Genomic DNA, 20,000 nt, shown 5'->3' on the forward strand with positions numbered 1-20,000 from the left:
TGATGAGCTGCTGTCTTATGGAATTAATACAGACTGATGCTATGCTGGATGATGATGACTTTAGATGTCATTTTTCTATTTATTTTCTATTCTATTTTCTATTTATTTTTTGTTTTGGTATTTATTTTTTGTGTATTTTTTTCTCTATAACTGTTGTTTTTCTTTTCTGTATATTCATGTATGTGTGTTTATGTGTAAAATAGAATAAAAATAAATACATTTTTAACTCCCTCCCTCCTTCCTCTCTCCTCCCTCCTTCCTTCCTCTCTCCTCCTCCTCCCTCCTCCCTCCTCTCTCCTCTCTCCCCCCTCCTTCCTTCCTCCTCTCTCCTCCTCCCTCCTCCCTCCTCTCTCCTCCCTCCTCCCTCGTTCCTTCCTCCTCTCTCCTCCTCCTTCCTCCTCTCTCCTCCTCCCTCCTCCTTCCTTCCTCCTCTCTCCTCCTCCCTCCTCCCTCCTCCCTCCTCTCTCCTCTCTCCTCCCTCCTCCCTCCTTCCTTCCTCCTCTCTCCTCCTCTCTCCTCCTCCCTCCTCCTTCCTTCCTCCTCTCTCCTCCTCCTTTCCTCTCTCTCCTCCTCTCTCCTCTCTCCTCTCTCCTCTCTCCTCCTCCAGTTCTATCAGTTCACCATCGGCACTCAGAGGGAGGGCCGTCTGCTGTGTAACGGTCATTACCCAGAAATCCTTGTGGTGGACGCCACCAGCCTGGAGGTCCTCTACTCTCTGGTGTCCAAGATCTCTCCTGACTGGATCAGCTCCATGAGCATCATACGCTCCCACCGCACACAAGGTGAGACAGGCAGAGAGAGAGAGAGACAGGCAGAGATAGAGACAGGCAGACAGACAGAGAGTGAGACAGACAGAGAGAGAGACAGGCAGGCAGAGAGAGAGACAGGCAGGGAGAGAGACAGGCAGACAGACAGAGAGAGAGAGAGACAGACAGACAGAGAGAGACAGCAACCGGGGAGACAGACAGGGAGAGAGACGGAGAGAGAGAGACAGACAGGCAGAAAGAGAGACAGACAGGCAGAGAGAGAGACGGAGAGAGAGACAGACAGACAGGCAGAGAGTGAGAGAGACAGACAGACAGGCAGAGAGAGAGACAGACAGGCAGAAAGAGAGAGATGGAGAGAGAGAGACAGACAGGCAGAGAGAGAGAGAGAGACAGACAGGCAGAAAGAGAGACAGGCAGAGAGAGAGAGATGGAGAGAGAGACAGACAGGCAGAAAGAGAGAGAGAGAGACGGAGAGACAGAGAGAGACAGGCAGAAAGAGAGACAGAGATGGAGAGAGAGAGAGATGGAGAGAGAGAGACAGACAGGCAGAAAGAGAGAGACAGACAGACAGACAGACAGACAGACAGACAGACAGACAGACAGACAGACAGACGTATCCATCAGTGTCTCCTGACCACACTGGACACACTAAAGTTTGACCAAAAGGGTTTTTAAAAGCTGCTGCTGATACAGAAGTTTTTTTAATTGAAGCTGCTGAGAGTCGATATTTTTCTGTCTGTTTATATTTGACCATGTTCATGCCAAAAAAACCATAAAAACAGCATTTAGAGCATCATGGGACACTAAAACTCATTGAAATCCATAATAATGACATTCTGTTAGTGTTAGCAGCTCCAGAAGGCAGAGAGACCAAAACTCTGGGATTCATTACCGCCTCTAACTGAAGAATTAAAACTGAAATATCGGTCCCAACCCTGGTAAACACTGTAGAGACAGAGAGACAGATGGGCTGAAAGTCAGTCAGTTGGTGACTAGTGACCTGCCAGAATGGCTAGTAAAACAGACAACAGGAATTTGTCTCTCTCCCCGGTAGTCAATTCAAATTCAACATGTTTTACTGGCATGAATGACAGTGTCAGTGTTGTCAAAGCCAGTAGATACATAAAGCATGTTATATATGAGCAACAACAACAACAATACGATTCAATACAACCAGGATACGATGTGATCAATAAAAGTTCAGAGACAACAAAGTCTTGACTGTGCAGAATTCAGTTTATTTCTGAGCCTCAGATCTTTCCAGCGATGCCATTGGCTGCTAGAATGTAAACAACAATTTAAAAATGTCGTTACAAAGTGACAATAATATAATTTGGGATGGAGAGCTTGTGAAACTGTGATGGTCAAGAGTCTCATTAGTGATTACTACAGCAGAATAACATGGAGCTGATATCACCATTCATGTTCCTGACAGCAGAATAACATGGAGCTGATATCACCATTCATGTTCCTGACACAACAGACGGACTGACACAGTTTCGTATTGAGATATATTGAATTTTGATATAAATATTGTAAAATCATGCTGTAAGGAAACATTTGGATGGATTTTGATTGTTTCAATTTATTGACTGTCGCTGGGGGTATTGCTCATCTGTCGGTCTCTCTCCCTCCCTCTCTCTCTCTCTTCCCCTCTCTCTCTCTTACCCTCCCTCCCTCTCTCTCCCTCTCTCCCTCTCTCTCTCCCTCCATCCCTCTCTCTCTCTCCCCCTCCCTCCTTCCCTCTCTCTCTCTCCCTCTCTCTCCCTCCCTCTCTCTCTCTCCCTCTCTCCCCCTCTCTCTCTCACCCTCCCTCCCTCTCTCTCCCTCTCTCCCTCTCTCTCCCTCCATCCCTCTCTCTGTCTCTCTCTCTCCCTCCCTCTCTCTGTCTCTCTCTCTCCCTCCCTCTCTCTCTCTCCCCCCTCCCTCCCTCTCTCTCCCCCTCTCTCTCTCTCACCCTCCCTCCCTCTCTCCCTCCCTCCCTCTCTCTCTCTCTCCCCCTCCCTCCCTCCCTCCCTCTCTCTCTCTCTCTCCCTCTCTCCCTCCCCCCCTCTCTCCCCCCTCCCTCCCTCTCCCTCTCTCTCTCTCTCTCTCTCTCCCCCCCCCCCCCCCTCCCTCCCTCCCCCCCTCCACAGAGGACACAGTGGTAGCGGTGTCAGTCACTGGGATATTGAAGGTGTGGATCATCACAGCTGAGGTCAGCAGGATGCAGGTACACGGCTGTAGCTTTGGTGTTTTTGTTGAAAACAAAAGAAAACATCAGGGAGGAAACACCCGGCAGCTTCCAGACTCATGCTGCTCACATGTGTTTGTCTGTGGAAGATCTGTAGTGTTCAAGTAATCAATCAGGAGTGATCATAACATCTATTAACAATTGCGAGGAATGCATAAATGTTAATAACCCATTCTTTCCCTGACCTCCGACTCATAGAGTCTATTTAAGGTGTTGAAATTGTCGGGAGCATATGTTTACATAACCCCACATTGTATTGCTTTTATTGTTTGATTTTTTTCTACTGTGATTTATTGCTTACCTTCATATGCTATTCATAATAATAATAATAACTTTATTTGCACAGCACTTTTCTAAAAGCAAAGTTTACAAAGAGCTTTACATACAATAAAAACCCCAAAAACAATGATGCAGAATTCACCACAATCAAATAAATAAAACAGTTGAATAATAAACATAAATAATAGAAAAAATAACAACAAAAAGGAATAAAATGTAATACGGAGGATAAATGGATACAACTAGAAAACGAACAGACATGCAACTAAACACAGATGTAAACAGATAAAAGTGAACGTGAAGAAGAAACACAATTACAAAATAAATGATAAAAAGGAGATACACTGCCATTCAAAAGTTCAAAAGCTTAAAAGTTTCAAAGTGTGGAGCCCCTGAGAAAACTCCAGACCCCCGAAAGAAACCGATGACTCCACCCGCCGAGGCAGCACCGACCAATCAGAAAAGGCACAGCCAAGATCTGCTTATACAATTTCCCTTTTGCAGCTGAATCTTATTACTTCAAAGTGCCTGGTGACAGATTCAGATTCACTGACCAGTATGGCAGGTTTAGAGTTTCCTGCCCTGATGGCCACATGACGTCTGCTGTTGCAACACTGTCCTCCATCTAGCACTTTTTAATTCATTTGATTTACCCAAACTGACTGACTGAGGTTTTAAATGAGGACTGATAGTATGTGACAGCTGGCCATGAGCTTTACATGGATGTTTTGAGGCTGTCAAAAGTTAATTCATGTTGCTAAAAGCTTATTTTTCAGTCTTAAATTAACACTTAGGCCAAGTAAGATCTGGATTGGATGTTTAAAAGACAATAAAGATCTGCTGATCTCTGAAAATGTGTATCCATGTGTCTGGATAAGGAGAGTGATTACTAAACGTCTATACAGTAATGTGTGTGTGTTGGTGTGTGTGTGTGTGTGTGTGTGTGTTTGTCTTTCCTCAGGACTTGGACCCGGTGTTTGAGGAAGAGTCCAAACCCATCTACTGCCAGGGCTGCCAGAGTATTTCCTTCTGCACCTTCACTCAGAGCAGCCTGCTGGTCGTCTGCTCCAAGTACTGGAGGGTGAGACTTACTACTAATATAGGATACAGAGAAAAGTACTGATAGTACTACATATTCAGTACTGAACGGTTATGTGCCAAAAACTACAGAGTCCTACTCTCTTCTAAAATCCAGGTTTTCTGGTAAAACAGAGAAAGTAGCTGAAAGAACATGACTTTATTTTTTGTTTGTTTTCCAGCCACTGTGGCCTGTAGACAAAGCGGCTAACATCCTGCCCTATGATGAGGAACACGCATAAATATGTGTGTCCTTTTTCGTGTGTGTGTGTGTGTGTGTGTGTTTGTGTGTGTGTGTGTGTGTGGCAGGTGTTTGATGCGGGGGACTACTCTCTGCTCTGCTCGGTGCCCAGTGAGAACGACCAGGCTTGGACTGGAGGAGAATTCATTGCTGCTGACAAAGTCATCATCTGGACTGAAGACGGGTGTAGCTACATCTACAAGCTGCCCGCTAGGTAAATACACTGCTACAGGAGCTGAAGCTGACATCTTTCCCATCAGCCCCTCTGGTTTGTTCCCCCTCTGTCAGTGTGGAGGTTCCTTCATATCAGCAAACTAAAATGCAGATGGCTTTGATTTTGAAATATGTTGTAGGAAGCTTCAACGCATCTCAAAAATCCATTCAGTATTATTTACAGGAAGGACAACATTAGTTACTGAACTACACTACCCAGCAGGCTTTTAGCTAGCTGGAATGTTCCCTCTGCTGCAAAGGGAACAGGCTCCGGCAGCTAGCTAGCATTCTGTTGGAGTTCTACTGTAATCTAGTCTTGTTTATTTATATCACATACACATACCCATATACAACAAATATATACACATCATATACATCCTATACTACGCCATCATCATCATTAACTACATCATATACACACAAACACACTCGTGCCTATGGGCAGTTTATGGTCTTAAATCCACCTGACCTGCATGTCTTTGGACCTCCACACAGAAAGGAGCGGGGCGGAGACCCAAACCCACGACCTTCTCTGGGTGACTCCTAAAATAACAGAAACATACGAATCATCTAAACGCTTCTGCTGCGGAGAGAGTCGAGAGGAGAATCTCAACTCCGTTTGTTGCTTTGTTTAGTAGCAGAAGACAGAATACTTTGCGGTCAGTGGAAAATCACGTTAGCCACTCAGCTGCTGGCCGACCACAGGAAGGATTCAGGCTGCACTTCAGCTCCGGCTGCCTGGACTGTGACTCACTTCACTGCTGGTTTTATCAGTATATAGTAAGCAGTAGGGCTGAACGATTCTGAAAAAATATCTAATTAAGCAATATTACACGAGAGGGTGTGCGTTACCGTCATTATTGGCACTTCAGTGATGCTTACGGACCTCGGCGCAAGCGCACCGAGGTCCGTAAGCATCACTGAAGTGCCAATAATGACGGTAACGCACACCCTCTCGTGTAATATTGCTTACAGCAAGTAGGCGGAGCCTTAGTAACGACCTGCAACAGAGACGATTTCTAGTCCCTGTTGAGTCAGCCAGCCAACTGGAGCTAATGCTTTCTAGAGATCGCGGGATTTCCCAAACTGAATAAATACCACACATATAAACACAAATCTGCCTCGCTAGCTCGATCTTGTTGTAACTAAGATATCTGCTGAAAAAAATAATTTTTCCATGGACAGATTTAGCTACTATGTCCGCGAACTTCACATGTATTTTTAAGCTAGTAGCGCCGTGTCACCGACTCACCGGCACAGCTGATGGAGGATGCAGAGCGTCTGGTAACATCAAGGCTGAACAGAGTTAGCGTAGCGTTATATTTAAATATATTGTATGATAATATATGGCGGAGTAATATTTAGTGATGAGCACGGCTAGGTGTGCTGTCATGCTGATTTGATCACGTTCTAAATGTCTAGTTGACCAATCAGATCGCTAGGTCGGAACTACCTGTTGTATAATTGCTATTATTTTGATTGATATTGCAATTGCGATATTAGAGGGAATGATCATTTTTACATAATTATTCTCATTTTCATTGAAAAACGTATTAAAATGATTATGGTGTGATTTTTGCGGGGATCTGTACCAAACAAAGATGTTTTCTTAAGTCTGTAGAATATGATGTGTAGGCCAGGACATCTCTGCAGCACCACAATATTTACTTTAAAATGCTATTTTGACACATTTCACCTTTAACAAATATTGCGCCTCCTGCGATTTGAAAATTGCAGTCGGCCATATTGTGATTTTGATAAAATTTCAATTAACTGTTCAGCCCTAGTAAGCAGTAGTAATGTTGTGGAGGATTATTTAAACTCTGCAGCGTTTCCTATTTAGTTCTGTCCATCTGACCAGGTGACACATCTGTCAGATGTATTTTTATATATATGGCAGGTTCGCACTACTTCTTTATGTGTTTCGCTTTCATTTTCTTGTAAATGTAAAAGCACCCTGAGTTTCCTTGTGTGTGAAATGTGTTTTTCAAGTAAAGTTTGACTAGATGTGTGTATGTGTGTGTGTGTGTGTGTGTGTGTGTTCTCCAGCTGCCTGCCTGCTAGCGAGCATTTCCGAAGTGACGTTGGGAAGACCAAAGAAGGTTCCATCCCTCCGCTGGTCTACAGCATCGCAGATCGCTCGGACAAACAGGTAAATCCTCCTCCACCCATCCATCCCTCCATCTCCCATCCAGTCAGCACTCTGTCGCACACTGAACATCAGTCTGTCTGTCACTTTAAAAACACAGTTGAGTGTTAAGCTGAACTGTACGGCCCTACCAAGGCAAACAGCACTAACTAGTTTTTTAAATTTTATAAGTGATATAAAATTCAAATGGTGTGGCAAGGGTTTTGATTTTATACTGACTGAGATTACACTCAGAAATGATATGAAAAGATGCACAACAGTTTTTATTGAGTTTAGATTTTCAGTTTCACTGTTCAGGTGTTTACTGCTGTTTGGCTTCGTAGAGCGGAGCAGGAGTCGGACTTTAATGATGTCGAAAGGCAAAAATGACACAGAAGAACTTCTTTCGTTGGATTTTGGAAATTCAGTGAAGCAAATATTGAGATTGCAAAGAGCAGAGGTTGACATTTTTTAAACAGGGTAAAGTTGATTCAAGTTACACATCTGAAAAAAACGAAGCAAATCCTAAGCATTTGATCTTAATTTCTTGCCCACTATGCAACTGATTTGTCTTGTTTTGATAAAGAAATGATGTGGAGATCGCTGCATCTCAGGTCAGACCACAACTACAATATCCAGCAAGAACAAAATGGTAAAATGAGTTTCTGTCGTTATCGTTCGGCTCGATTCAGAGATGAATGTGTGTTTTTCTCACCATCACTGTCTTTTAGTTTCTGCTCACTAGGTGGTGAGATGCACATGTCTTTTACAGGGAAAATGAAATGAAATGAAACTATTATTTTCATCTCATGTTCTATACTACTAGTGGCAGTGTGGTGGCTGTCCACTGCTGAGTGAATACAGAAGAAACAACTGAGGATTGTTTTTAATATGGCAGCTGGAGAGACAGAGATAAGACAAATGGTTATTGAAATCAAGCGGTTCCAGCAGTAAATACTACACTGCGTATACCTGTCAGGTTTATTTCTGCTAAACAGGTTTGTCACAAAGGAAAGTTACAAAGAGTTTCTCAAATACAGCAACAGCATTTTAAGAAAATAATCGGATAATCAAAATGTGAAAGAGACAAACAAACATAAAATATAGAGAAAGTAGTTAAACAGAGATGATAAACACTAAAGAGAGCAGGAGCACGCACACACACGCACGCACGCACACACACACACACACACACACACACACACACACACACACACACACACACACACACACACACACACAGAAGAACTTAAATGAAAATTATAAGACAGGGTTCCTACACAGACTTGGAAAGCATGGAAAACTCTGACAAGTGTTTACAGTACATGCCTTCCGTATATCAAAATAATTGTGATTATGTTACTGTTGCAGCTGTTGTAGAAATCCCACATGAAACATTTATTTAGTGTCTATCCTATATTAGTATGGCACATACCGTATTTCCTCTAATATTGGCCCGGGCCTTTATTTCCCTCAGCTGCAGAGCGTCCCAGGCCTTTATTGGAAGCAGGCTTATATTAGAGACAGGCCTTTATTTCTAATTCCCTCTGTTTGATAAGTATATTTGCTCATATTTTAGTACGAAGCCTCCTTGTTTTCTGATCTGCTTCTGTTGGGGTTCGTTAGGTAGCCGTTTTTTTGTTACTGCGACGCATTACCGATAATTACGGTAATCGATGACGGCACGCTCCAGAGACTTCCTCCGGCCGAGCCGTCTTGTGGCATACCGCCATCTTGTGGCACTCGTACGTTACTACAAACTACAGTTACATTATATGACAGGCACCACGAGTTTACCGGTATCCACCGCTGTTTTTTCCTTTGTTTTTTTCCCCGGCATGTATTTGGGGCCGGCCTTTATTTGTTCGTGTCGACCACGGCCCCGGACATTATCGGAGACCCGGCTTTTAATTGACTACCGGCCACTATTAGAGGAAATACGGTAATCCTTTTTTGAACCCTGTGGATTAGAGACAGTTTTATGTGCTGTAACTCAAAGCTCCAGTGTGTCTCCAGCTGCCAGTTCCCAGACCGTTCCTTGTAACTTATGACAGCTGAAAAGAGCCAAACTTGGATTTTCCTCATAATTCCTCCTGGTCACAGAGTGCAGCAGCAGTTCAGTAAGCGTTCAGTAAACAGCGGGACTTGAACAGTGGCTGCATCTGTCCTGCAGCTCACAGGCGGCCTCACCCTCCTGTCCCGTGGTGTCGGTGTCGGTGTCGGTGTTGCTGTTGCTCTGTCTGTGTTCATGCTGCTGGTTTGGTTCAGGAGCTTCGGGGCCAATTCCCTCACATGGATCAGGCCTGGTGCTGCTGTACAGCGGCTGGATTCAAAGTGTGTTTGTGAAATATTCAGCGGTCGCTGGACGTTAGACTGCCGTCTCCTCATCTGAAGTGGAAGAGAGAATCCATCTGGACTGAGCTTTACAAGCCTCTGTTAGAATAGAATAGAATAGAATAGAATGATTTTTATTGTTATACTCGGGTACAATGACATTTTTCCTGGTTTCTCTCTGTGTAGTTAAAATAAAACAAATAGAAGCAGTAGTAGAAGCAGTAATAGCAGCATAATGTTACAAAAGACTTGTGCAACTACAACTTAAAAATAAAAGGCAATAGTTAAATAAAATTTACACATTTACAAATTTACAAAGATTGAATGTTATAAATATTAATAAATAGATGTTAAATCCTGTTAGTGGTACAGATTCAGGCTGTGATCAGCTGCAGGGTTTAATGCAGAAATAAAGAAGTGAATAATACATCAAATGATCAAAATGTACACAATAGAAACTGAAATGCATATACTGAAATGAAATCAGTGTAAAGTATGAACTCAGGTAACCAAGACTATTAGCATTAGCATCTTAGCATAATTAGCATACAAGCACAGTTAGCATTAGCATAAAGAAATTAGCTAGTATCATGCAGTGGGCAACATCAATTGACATCAAATAAATATCACTGCAGTCAGCAGACCAAACAACAATCTGTAGCAAGTTAGAAACAAAAACTCTTTATCTTTCTTTTTTAAATCCTCTCGTAGTTTATAGATTCACACCATCATCTGGATACTTGGTAGAACAGGATACAGCTAACATGCTAACATGCTAACGATGCTACCAGTCTGCATTGAAGCTGGTTAGACTAATTTGTGTGACAAAACGAAGAAATCTAATGAAGGAAAAAACACAAGTTAACAAAGATCGATCATTAAATGTGATGCTATCTTTTAGATGGCAGAACAAGAGAGCTGAGACCAGGAAAAGCATGCAACACACCTCAACCTCTAGCTTTCTTACTAGCTGGGGTATGGAGTGTGAATCCTTATGTTATTTATACACAAAATAAAAAGAGAGAGGAAGGAAAGGAAAGAGAAAAAAGAAGAAATTAGGAAATTTGGTTTGTGCAAGTGAGATAAAACACCAGCAAGCTTCGACAAAACATCTCACCATGAAACAAACAAAAACATCAAGATGACAAGAAAAGACAAGAAAAGACATCGCTTTATTGGATAACAGAATCTAAATGACATGAGGAGACAGCATGGTGGAAAATCAGAGAATAAGATGCAGCAAATTACATTTTAACAAAGTCCTGATGCTGAAAGTGAAACACTGCATTATGTAATAACGCGACAAAATTTTCACTTCATTATGTAATAACACCCACATTTTGTAATAAATTTCCCCGCATTTTGTAATAAATTATTACATATTGCCGTGGTTATTACAAAATACGGGAGTTGCACTTTTTTTTTGATGAAAATGTAATAATATGGTGCATTATGTAATAACCAACCAAAATAGATGTCTTCATTCATAAAAATCGTTATAACATTAGAACAACAATGTTTATTTTATGCATTCTAGCATGAATCATGCTGACTCAAAATTCATTTTAAAAAGATACTGTTAGTTCAGTAGATTAGTATCTTTCATTGGTCAAAACTACATTAAGTGTCACTGTATTCCTTAGCTTAATAGAAACTGTACTGGAGGGTTCATAGAGACATAGAAACTGCACGACACTGAGTGTTATACTGACACAAACATCTAAGTACTGGTACACACAAATGTCAGGAGACACACACACACACACACACACACACACACACACACCGCAATATGTAATAATTTTTTACAAAATGCGGGGAAATTTATTACATATTGCGTTCGAGCTGTGTATTACAAAATGCGGCAGCTTATTACAAAATGCGGGTGTTATTACATAATGAAGTGAAAATTTATTACATTTTGTCGTGTTATTACATACACATGTGCCAGGGTGTTTTTCCCTTTTCTGTTTGGCCTCTTTCTGCTTCTCCATGTGTATCTACAGGCACTTGACCTGTTTCAAATGCCGCGAGGACTGAAATGTTACTTTATTATGTTAAAAAAAAACTCCTGTATGGATTAGAAAATATAAAACATTACTGTGCTGTTCTCCTGTCGGCGTAGCACCAGGCTTAGTCCATGTCTCTGAGCCGGACCCTCTGTGTTTTTTCATTCAGGACCTTCAGTATTTTGTGGACCTGTGTGTATTAATTTGTTGTCTTTTAGGTATTAATTTGTCGTCTGTGCCTTGTGTTGTTTTTCTGCTATTCCTTTTTTGTTCTGTCTGCTGACACTGCCCCCGCCCCCACCACCCCCCTCCCCCGCGCCCCCCCCCCACTCCTCTCAGATGGAGGGGGTAGGAGGTGAGGAGGAGGAGGAGGAGGAGGAGGCGGTGGTTGTGGAGGTGATGTGCCTCCCTGCCAGCGGGTGCGACTTGAAGCTTTACACCCCAGAGCTGCAATACCACCACCGGCCTCTAGAGGCGCCAGTAAGCCCTGGAAAAAAACACAGGAAACAAAAGGCAGGGAGAAGAAGGTTTTCACTTCCTGGCCCAAGTTGCAAAATCAAATATGTCCATAATGAATATATGAAATTAATTATTTAAAAGTTATGTACTGGATGATTCCAAAAAAATGTGTTGGTTTGACTCGCTTCATTTTGCGTCTCTAAATGAATCAAACCAAATATTTAATTGGAAGAACGCAAAATGTCGAATTTGATGCAACGTCTACTGAAAGCAAAATGTTTGTTTTGCTGTCTTTAAGTAACGTTGGAGTTCGGTAAAAGTCTCCAGTGAGCTAAAGAGTTAAGATAATATACTAAGATAATGCTCTTTTTAGATGAAAAGGATGAAAATTTGGAATATGACGAGTCCGTGTTTTGAGTTAAGGTGGGAGGAAGGTTTACGATCAAACATTCAGATAATCTGTGGCCAGAAAGTGAGAACTGGAGGAGAGGAGCGCACCGGGCCGGCAGGAGGAGCGCTCGGTGAAGCACCGGCTCACACTCAGTCTGGATCACACTCAGTCTGGATCACACTCAGTCTAGATCAGGTTAGATGGACAGATACAGTCAGTTTCTCATAGACCCATTCTAAACTTCCACACTAACACATTTCAATTCAAGGTTACAGAAACAACATAAATGGTTGAATTATGAATGACATCACTCCTCATGGGTTTAAATGTAGAAGATTAATTGGTAACACTTTACAATAAGGGTCACTAAGTTAAGGGTTAGTTAATACTTAATAAGCATTAACTAACCCTTAATTAAGTTAACTAATGTGTCTGGTAATCATTTACTAATGGTGTTCATGTTAACTAAGGTATTAGTTTATACATTATTTAATAGTCATTTTTATAAACTATTAAATAATGTATAAATTAATACCTTAGTTAACATGAACACCATTAGTAAATTACACATTAGTTAACTGTTAATTAAGGGTTAGTTAATGCTTATTAAGTATTAACTAACCCTTATTAAGCATTAAGTAACCCTTAACTTAATGACCGTTATTGTAAAGTGTTACCTATAACTAGTGCTAATTTACAGAATATAACATCAGTGGGGATTTGTGTTTGCGTGGTTAACAATATTATACCAAATTATTTAACCTCTGCATAGGAAATGTTGCTAATGTTTAGTGCAGTTTGTTAGAGCTTAAATTTGCAAATGTAGTTCATCAAAAAACCCTCACAATGTGGCGTCAGCTGTTAATTCAAACGGCACAGAGGGGATTGGAGGTACAGGAATCAGTAGTTCTTCACACACACATCAGCTCCAGGTTTTTCTCCCATTTTGTGACATTTTGCATCTCCAAATGGATTTCATCTAATCCTTTTCAGGAAGATTTAGTTAGTTAGTTTATAAATCCCAGAGGAGAAGTCGGGGTGTTTGTCACCACCGTAAGACGCAGCACAGCAAAGATAAGGAGATAATACAGGAGATAGAAATGTCCACCTCAAAAGACAGAGGGTAACAGAAAAAGGAGACAAAAAGACTTTGTGCAGTAGAGTTGGCTGCCTGTTCAGCTTTGTCATTTTAATAATATTTAATTTTAACATGTCAGTTTAATGTGTGCCGGTGAGCGGACGTCCTGCAGAGCGAGCCGCCCGCTCTGTGTGCTCCTCTCGCTCCTTTCCCTCCTGCCTGACCGGCTGACCGGCTGACTGACGGTTTCCCCCGACTCACTCCTGGTTCACCTGGTTTCATGCTCTCTCTTCCCACTAAAACAAAACTCCCTCTCCAACTCCAAAAGCACCATTATCCTCCCTCATCTGTCTTCATACTGGATGAAGATGCATGCAAAGTCCCCAAGCTGCTTTTTTTTTTTTACCCCAAAAATGACCCTCTGAATCCTGAGATGATGACAAACCAAGACGCACTGCAGGAAATCAAAGGGACGCCGCGACATTTAGGATCGCATTTGGTTACTCATCCTCACCAGGCTCTTGTTACACTGCGGGACAAACGCTCTGCCTGAGAAGCTAGAAGCCAAACAGAGGGAGTGTAGAAATGTAGAAACTGTTTCCCGCAGTGTGACAAGTGTCAGGTGAAGAAGAATAACCAGCTGAGAATCAAAATGCCAAGGTACTCTTAAGTCAACCTTTGGATGCCATAAAACATTGATTCCTAGTATAATGCTTATCAGTTAAATGTAAAAAAAAGAAAAAGCCCAATATCTCTGATACCGCTGTCAGATTACACAGTTATTTTGATATTTGTGTTAAAATCAGATACAGATCTACTTTGACAAGAGGAAATGGTGTTGATCTTGTCTCCATCAGACCTGGGTCAAACTGGATTTACAAATAATTTGATAAATAGTGTTTGTTTTGACCTTCTCGGAGAAACGGGCGGGTGGGGTTTTCTGCGATTGTCTAAACTTTCTAGCATTCAGTGCATTGTCCTATGTGTGGCAAACCCCACCCATCTGGTGCACCAAGCCGATCAAAACAAACACAAATAAATGTTAGCAAGCAGAATTTGATCCAGGTCTGGTCAGTCTGGACTCTGTCTGCTCACTGTAGCTCTGACGCTCTCTGATGTTTGATTCAGCTTTTTATTCACATCTTTTATAAAGATGTGGTTTGGTTTGTTTGTGTGTGTGTCATTCTGTCTGTGTGTGTGTGTGTGTGTGTGTGTGTGTGTGTGAAGAAAAGCTCTTTTGGTGGCACTTTGCATATTAAGCTCTCTGGCCATCCAGAGCCCCAGATGATCTGAAAGAACCAGTCGTTTTACAGCAGCCATTCCCTGCTTCACTATCCCTCTGTGAATGAAGCAGTTGCCGTGGCGACAGCAGCCCATCCTCACGCCCCCGGGGTTCACTAGCTCTCATCCTATCCATCATTATTACTGTGATGGATCCCCACAGCCGCTCCACCCGCCAACATCTCTTGAAAAACGAACTTCTTCAACCTTCTGTGTAGCGACGCCCTCCTGAAGAGTTTCATTAAAGGACGGCTCTGACTTTTTGGGAAATTGTCCCGTTGGTCAACTTACTTTTTACATATTATGACAGGAGAACCACCAAAACATCTGTGTCTCTGGTACATGTCTTTGTCCGGTGCTCTAACGTAAGAAGAAGCGAGAATGGAGTTGGAGTTGAGTACAATACAGAAACATCGATACTTTTTGTAGGTGTTTCAGGTCCGGACGACATTTGGGCTAATCTCTATAAACAGATATCTGCATATGAGACGTCGTCTCTCAACTCCAACTCCATTCTCGCGTCTCAAGTTGCTAATCGGACTGTAAACAATGACCGGCACACGGAAGAGGAAGTCTTGGCCCGGATGTCCGCTGGCTACACCGGAAACCCCGAAATATTGGCCGTTCAGAGAAGGACAAGATGACCAACGGGCCAATTTCCCAAAAAGTCAGTGTAGTCCTTTAAGAGTCTTTGTTCAGACCCTTGTTGAGACTTTCGTTAGAGCACTTTGTTAGCCTAGCTAGCCACAGTGCCTCTATTTCATTTATTGGACAGTTGAGACGCCATAATACTTTATAACGGCCTCCAGCAGGCAGACAGATTTCTTCATCCTAGACGTCAGATATTTTAGTATTTTAGCTGTTGTCTACCCAGGAAAACATAATTAATTTAGTTCAGAAGGAGATCTCCTGTTAGATTGGGATTCAAAAAGGTAAACCTACAGTCTAACTTACAGCAGAACTGTGTGTGGGTTGTTGCATGGTGGTAAAGTGGATGCACTGCAGGTGTTATCCTTCAGCCCTTCAGTACAGTGCAGTGCAGCAGGACAGTTGACGGGCCTTGAGCCTCGTGCCAGCCCCTGCCACAGCATGAGACTCTCCACTGCAAGCTTCCTACTGCCCCGGCCTGGAGGTTCAGCCTCGCACCGTCAGAGTGTTCAGATCCCCCGGACCTTTGAGAGGAAAATCCACCTCAAAACAGACTTTCTGAGTTATTCCTTTGGCCTGAAGCGTTTCAGTCGAGCTCATACTCACTGTGTTTTTTTTTAGAGATGCTCTGTCAATTCTTGGTGACCGATGCATTGAAGAAGTATTCTTTATGCTTCGGTGGACATGGTTTGAGAGCCATAATGGCCTTGAGGACGTTGGTTTACTGGGATCATGGGTACTTAAGCTCTGCTATTCTGGTACACATCAAAGTGACCCATAATCACAGTAAGGGACGCCCTCTTATTATGTTATATACTGTATTATTTGCAGTGGTGGAAAGTAACTAAGTACATTTACTCAAGTACTGTACTTAAGTACAGTTTTGAGGTACCTGTACTTTTTTATGCTACTTTGTACTTATACTCCACTACATTTTAGAGGGAAATATTGTACTTTTTACTCCATTACATTTATGTCACAGCTATAGTTACTAGTTACTTTTATATTTGAAACATTTGATCATCTTTATAAAATAACTATGAAATAGCATTGTTATAGATCAGACTACCCAAAAGTATAGCTAAATTGTTAAGATTAGCTTCACATTGACAACTTTAAAATGTTGCTTACATGTACATGTATGTCAATAAATCAGTATTAATATTCCAGTAATTTATTAAAAATATAACTCTCTAAATGGGGACAGTTTGCATAATGAGTACGTTTACTTTGATACTCTAAGTACATTTTGCTGCCAATACTTATGTACTTTTACTTAAGTAAGATTTTGAATGCAGGACTTTTACTTGTAATGGAGTATCTTTACATTGTTGTATTGTTACTTTTACTGAAGTAAAAGATCTCAGTACTTCTTCCACCACTGGTTATTTGTGCATGCTGGGAACTCTGTACCAAAGTACCAAAAAACTGCTCCCAAATCCAAAGTGTCTCGGGTCACAGGACTAAGACCGGAGGATTCTGTTTTGTGGTGGATTGTCCCTTTTTAAGAACAAGAAGGCTATGCTACCCCGCTCCCATCTCCACCATTACTCTCCTCAGTAACCCCTGGATTGATCACAAAGCGATCTAAATTGTTCACAGAATGGAAATGATGTGTCATTATAATTAGAGCGGTCTGGTTTGAATGTAGGAGGAAGAAGCGGGAGAGGTCGGTTTCATCAGGAAAAGACAGAATCTGGGGGCTGAAGTTTGACTTTCGATTGGACCTAGAAATTCAAGGACAGCACTCCAATTAATTAATTTATATTTATTGCTGCACAGACGTTTCAGGCAAGACGCCCTTCTTCAGTGCAGTTTGGAGTATTTCATAACACATTTTTCGAGGATTCAGCACCCACATAAATAACTGAAGGTTGAGCGCGTTTTTTGGTTTTACCTAGAAATTCAAGCCCAGGCCGTGACTGAACAGCCAAATACAGGTAATCAGCTGTTATCTGCAGTTCTACTACTAAAAATCCTGTTGGCTGGTAAAATGGCAAAAGTGGCTAGTGGATCATAAGTCGTAAGCTTGTTTTCTTCCCCTGGCCGAGCCCCTAGCTCTGACCTTTCTCGACAACGCTGTCCTCTCCTCCTGCTTCTTCCTGATCTGGACGGTCTAGTTGTGGTGAGTTTCCTCGTACACCTCTAGGCTCTCATGTATCCAGAGTGATAGACTCGACACGACCGTCTGCGTCTATGGCTCTTGATTCTGTCCATGATTCCCTTCAGTGGACAGACGCTCCTGTCCGCAGCAGTGAGGGAAACTCACCCGGTAAATGAACGGCGGTAGCCAGTGTAGAAGCCCCTGCCTCTGTCCTGCAAGATTTTCTAAACAAGTTGTGGAGGGGTGGGAGCAACTGTGCGACAGTGGTGGGACTTCTACAGTGGCTACAGCTCTAAGTCAGGGTCAGTGGTTCTGTCCACCCTCACCTGAATGCCAGCCCCAGTATAGACACAATACTGTCAAGTGTAATTTCAGTATAATTGCACTTTAGAATAAATCAATAACATTTGTTTTTAATTAGATTTTTTTTTACATGGTTCCTTAGCCGTTAGAGGAGTCGGTGGTCCAGGTGAAGCTGAAGTTCTTGGTTTCATTCTCTTCAGTTTGCTGTATGTTGCTGTTGTTTACCAGAGAGCCAAACCAGACATTTCAGTTTCATATCGGCCAAAGACTACTGCTCAGTCAAAGAACCATGTGAACATCACACGGATAAGCTAATTAAATCCAAAATGTCAGGCTATTGTGCTAAAAACTAATTGAAGAGAAAGGTAGGGCTCTATTGGAGTTTGAAGCTACGATTCCCAAAAAACAACACTTCTCCAGGTGTGTGTAGAGAGGTTTGGGGCTTCAGGTTTTGGGGTCAGAGTGTGTGCTGTGGGGTGCTGACGAGTCTCTGTGGCCCTCCAGCTCCTGATCTGTCCTCCGGTGACTCGGTTCTTCTACGGCCGGCGGGAGCCCTTCCACAAGCTGCTGATCCAGGGAGACTCGGCGGGGCGGCTGTCGCTGTGGAGCGTCCCGGACACCTCGCCCCTGCAGCCGCTGTCCTCCACTGCAGGTAGGGAGGGAGGGGGAGGGAGGGGAGGGAGGGGGAGGGAGGGGAGGGGGGAGGGGGAGGGGGGGAGGGGAGGGAGGGAGGGATGGACAGGTAGGGAGCAGGGTAGGTAGGTACATATGGTGTAGGCAGTGGTGGAAGAAGTACTCTGATCCTTTAAGTAAAAGTACCAATACAGCAATGTAAAAATACTCCATTACAAGTAAAAGTCCTGCATGAAAAATCCTACTTAAGTAAAAGTACATAAGTATTAGCAGCAAAATGTAATTAAAATATTAATTAATATTAAAGTAAAAGTAGTGGTTTGGTCCCTCTGACTGATGTTTTATTATATATGACATCATTAGATTATTAATACTGAAGCATCAGTGTGTAAGCAGCATGTTACTGTTGTAGCTGCTGGGGGTGGAGCTAGTTTGAACTACTTTATATACAGTTAGCTAGTTTAGTCCAGTGGTTCCCAACCTAGGGGTCGGGCCCCTCCAAAGGGTCACCAGATAAATCTGAGGGTTGTGAGATGATTAATGGGAGAGGAAAGAAGAAAAAACAAAGTTCTGATACACAACTCTGTTTTCAGTTTTTGGACTTTTTCTCTAATGTTTGATTTTTGCTGAAATATTGGATCATTTGAACATTTATTGAAATGAAACCATGTGAGGTTTAGAGGGAAAATCACTATTTGGTGGAGCTGTTAACAACTCATAGACATCTGAAATGTGACCCGACTACACACTGCTTTTTGTAAGACGTCAAAAGCCAAAAAGGTTGGAAACCACTGGTTTCATCTTTAACAATGTGTTGTATTTTAAAAGCTTGTTATATTATCCATTGTGTCAAATCTCCATCTGAAAAGTAACTAAAGCTGTCAAATAAATGTAGTGGAGTAGAAAGTACAATATTTCCCTCTGAAATGTAGTGGAGTGGAAGTATAATGTAAAGTAAATGTACTTAGTTACTTTCCACCACTGGGTGTAGGGCTGAACAATTAATCAAAATATTATCTAAATCGCAATATGGCTGAGTGCAATATCCAAATCTCAGAAGCTCCAATTTTTTGATAAAGGTAAACTGTGTGACAAAACACTGTTATAAATGAAGTACTGTAGTGCTGCAGAGATGCCCGGCCACAAATCTTGTTCTCCAGATGTAAAAAAACCCAAACATTTGGTACAGACCCCAACAAATGTCACATCATCATGATTTTAATAGTTTTTTCAGTGAAAATGAAAATTGTGATGCAAAAATTATCATTCACACCAATCGTGAGTCATATCGCAATTGTAATATCTGTTCAAATAATCGCAATATGAATTTTTTTACCATGTCGTGCAGCCCTAATATGGTGTAATTATGGAGGATATCTGATGCCTCAGATATCCTGTGTGTGTGAATGACTGGACTGAGGTGATGATGATGGTGAAACAGAGAGGGAGAGTGACATCTAGTGGCCAAAGTCCATCAATGCACTTTTTAATGGATGCAGTAAACACCAAGAGCATTGAGAGTTTCTATTTTCCCCTTGGCTCGTCTACAGTGGAATGTGGTTCAGTCTTGAAGAAATGAATGTCAGGCAGAAGAACAAACTCCTGAGTCTGGGTTTTATCTGCCTCATGGTAAATCATCAAAACGTTAACACTTTAGTTTTAATTCTCTGTCCCAAAACTCAACTTCTGACTGTATGTTGACAAAGGAGATACACTCCAATTTATTTTTTGGAGGCAAACATATAATATAGAAAATATCCCATGAACCGTCTCATGTCCTCCTCATCAGTTGTTTTCAGCCTTTTCCTGGGAACCCATTCTT

At 42.1% G+C, this 20,000-nt stretch overlaps 1 protein-coding gene across 1 annotated transcript in view; it reads left to right on the top strand.

Annotated features, from left to right (window-relative positions):
* Positions 1 to 607: 607 nt before the first annotated feature.
* LOC139639604 (WD repeat-containing protein 7-like) overlaps positions 608 to 20,000 on the top strand; it is a gene marked incomplete at its 5' end in the record, with an annotated part of 41,482 nt that continues 22,089 nt past the window's right edge. The window contains 6 exon segments of the mRNA XM_071513739.1: positions 608 to 782; positions 2,903 to 2,979; positions 4,241 to 4,360; positions 4,666 to 4,811; positions 6,860 to 6,962; positions 18,050 to 18,197. Of these exon segments, the coding sequence (XP_071369840.1) occupies positions 608 to 782; positions 2,903 to 2,979; positions 4,241 to 4,360; positions 4,666 to 4,811; positions 6,860 to 6,962; positions 18,050 to 18,197 (769 nt within the window).

This window comes from Centroberyx affinis, unplaced genomic scaffold (assembly GCF_046629955.1).
Source record: "Centroberyx affinis isolate AG114_WGS23_722 - 3 ecotype Tasmania unplaced genomic scaffold, CSIRO-AGI_Caff_v1 ptg007454l_1, whole genome shotgun sequence".
Taxonomy (NCBI): domain Eukaryota; kingdom Metazoa; phylum Chordata; class Actinopteri; order Beryciformes; family Berycidae; genus Centroberyx; species Centroberyx affinis.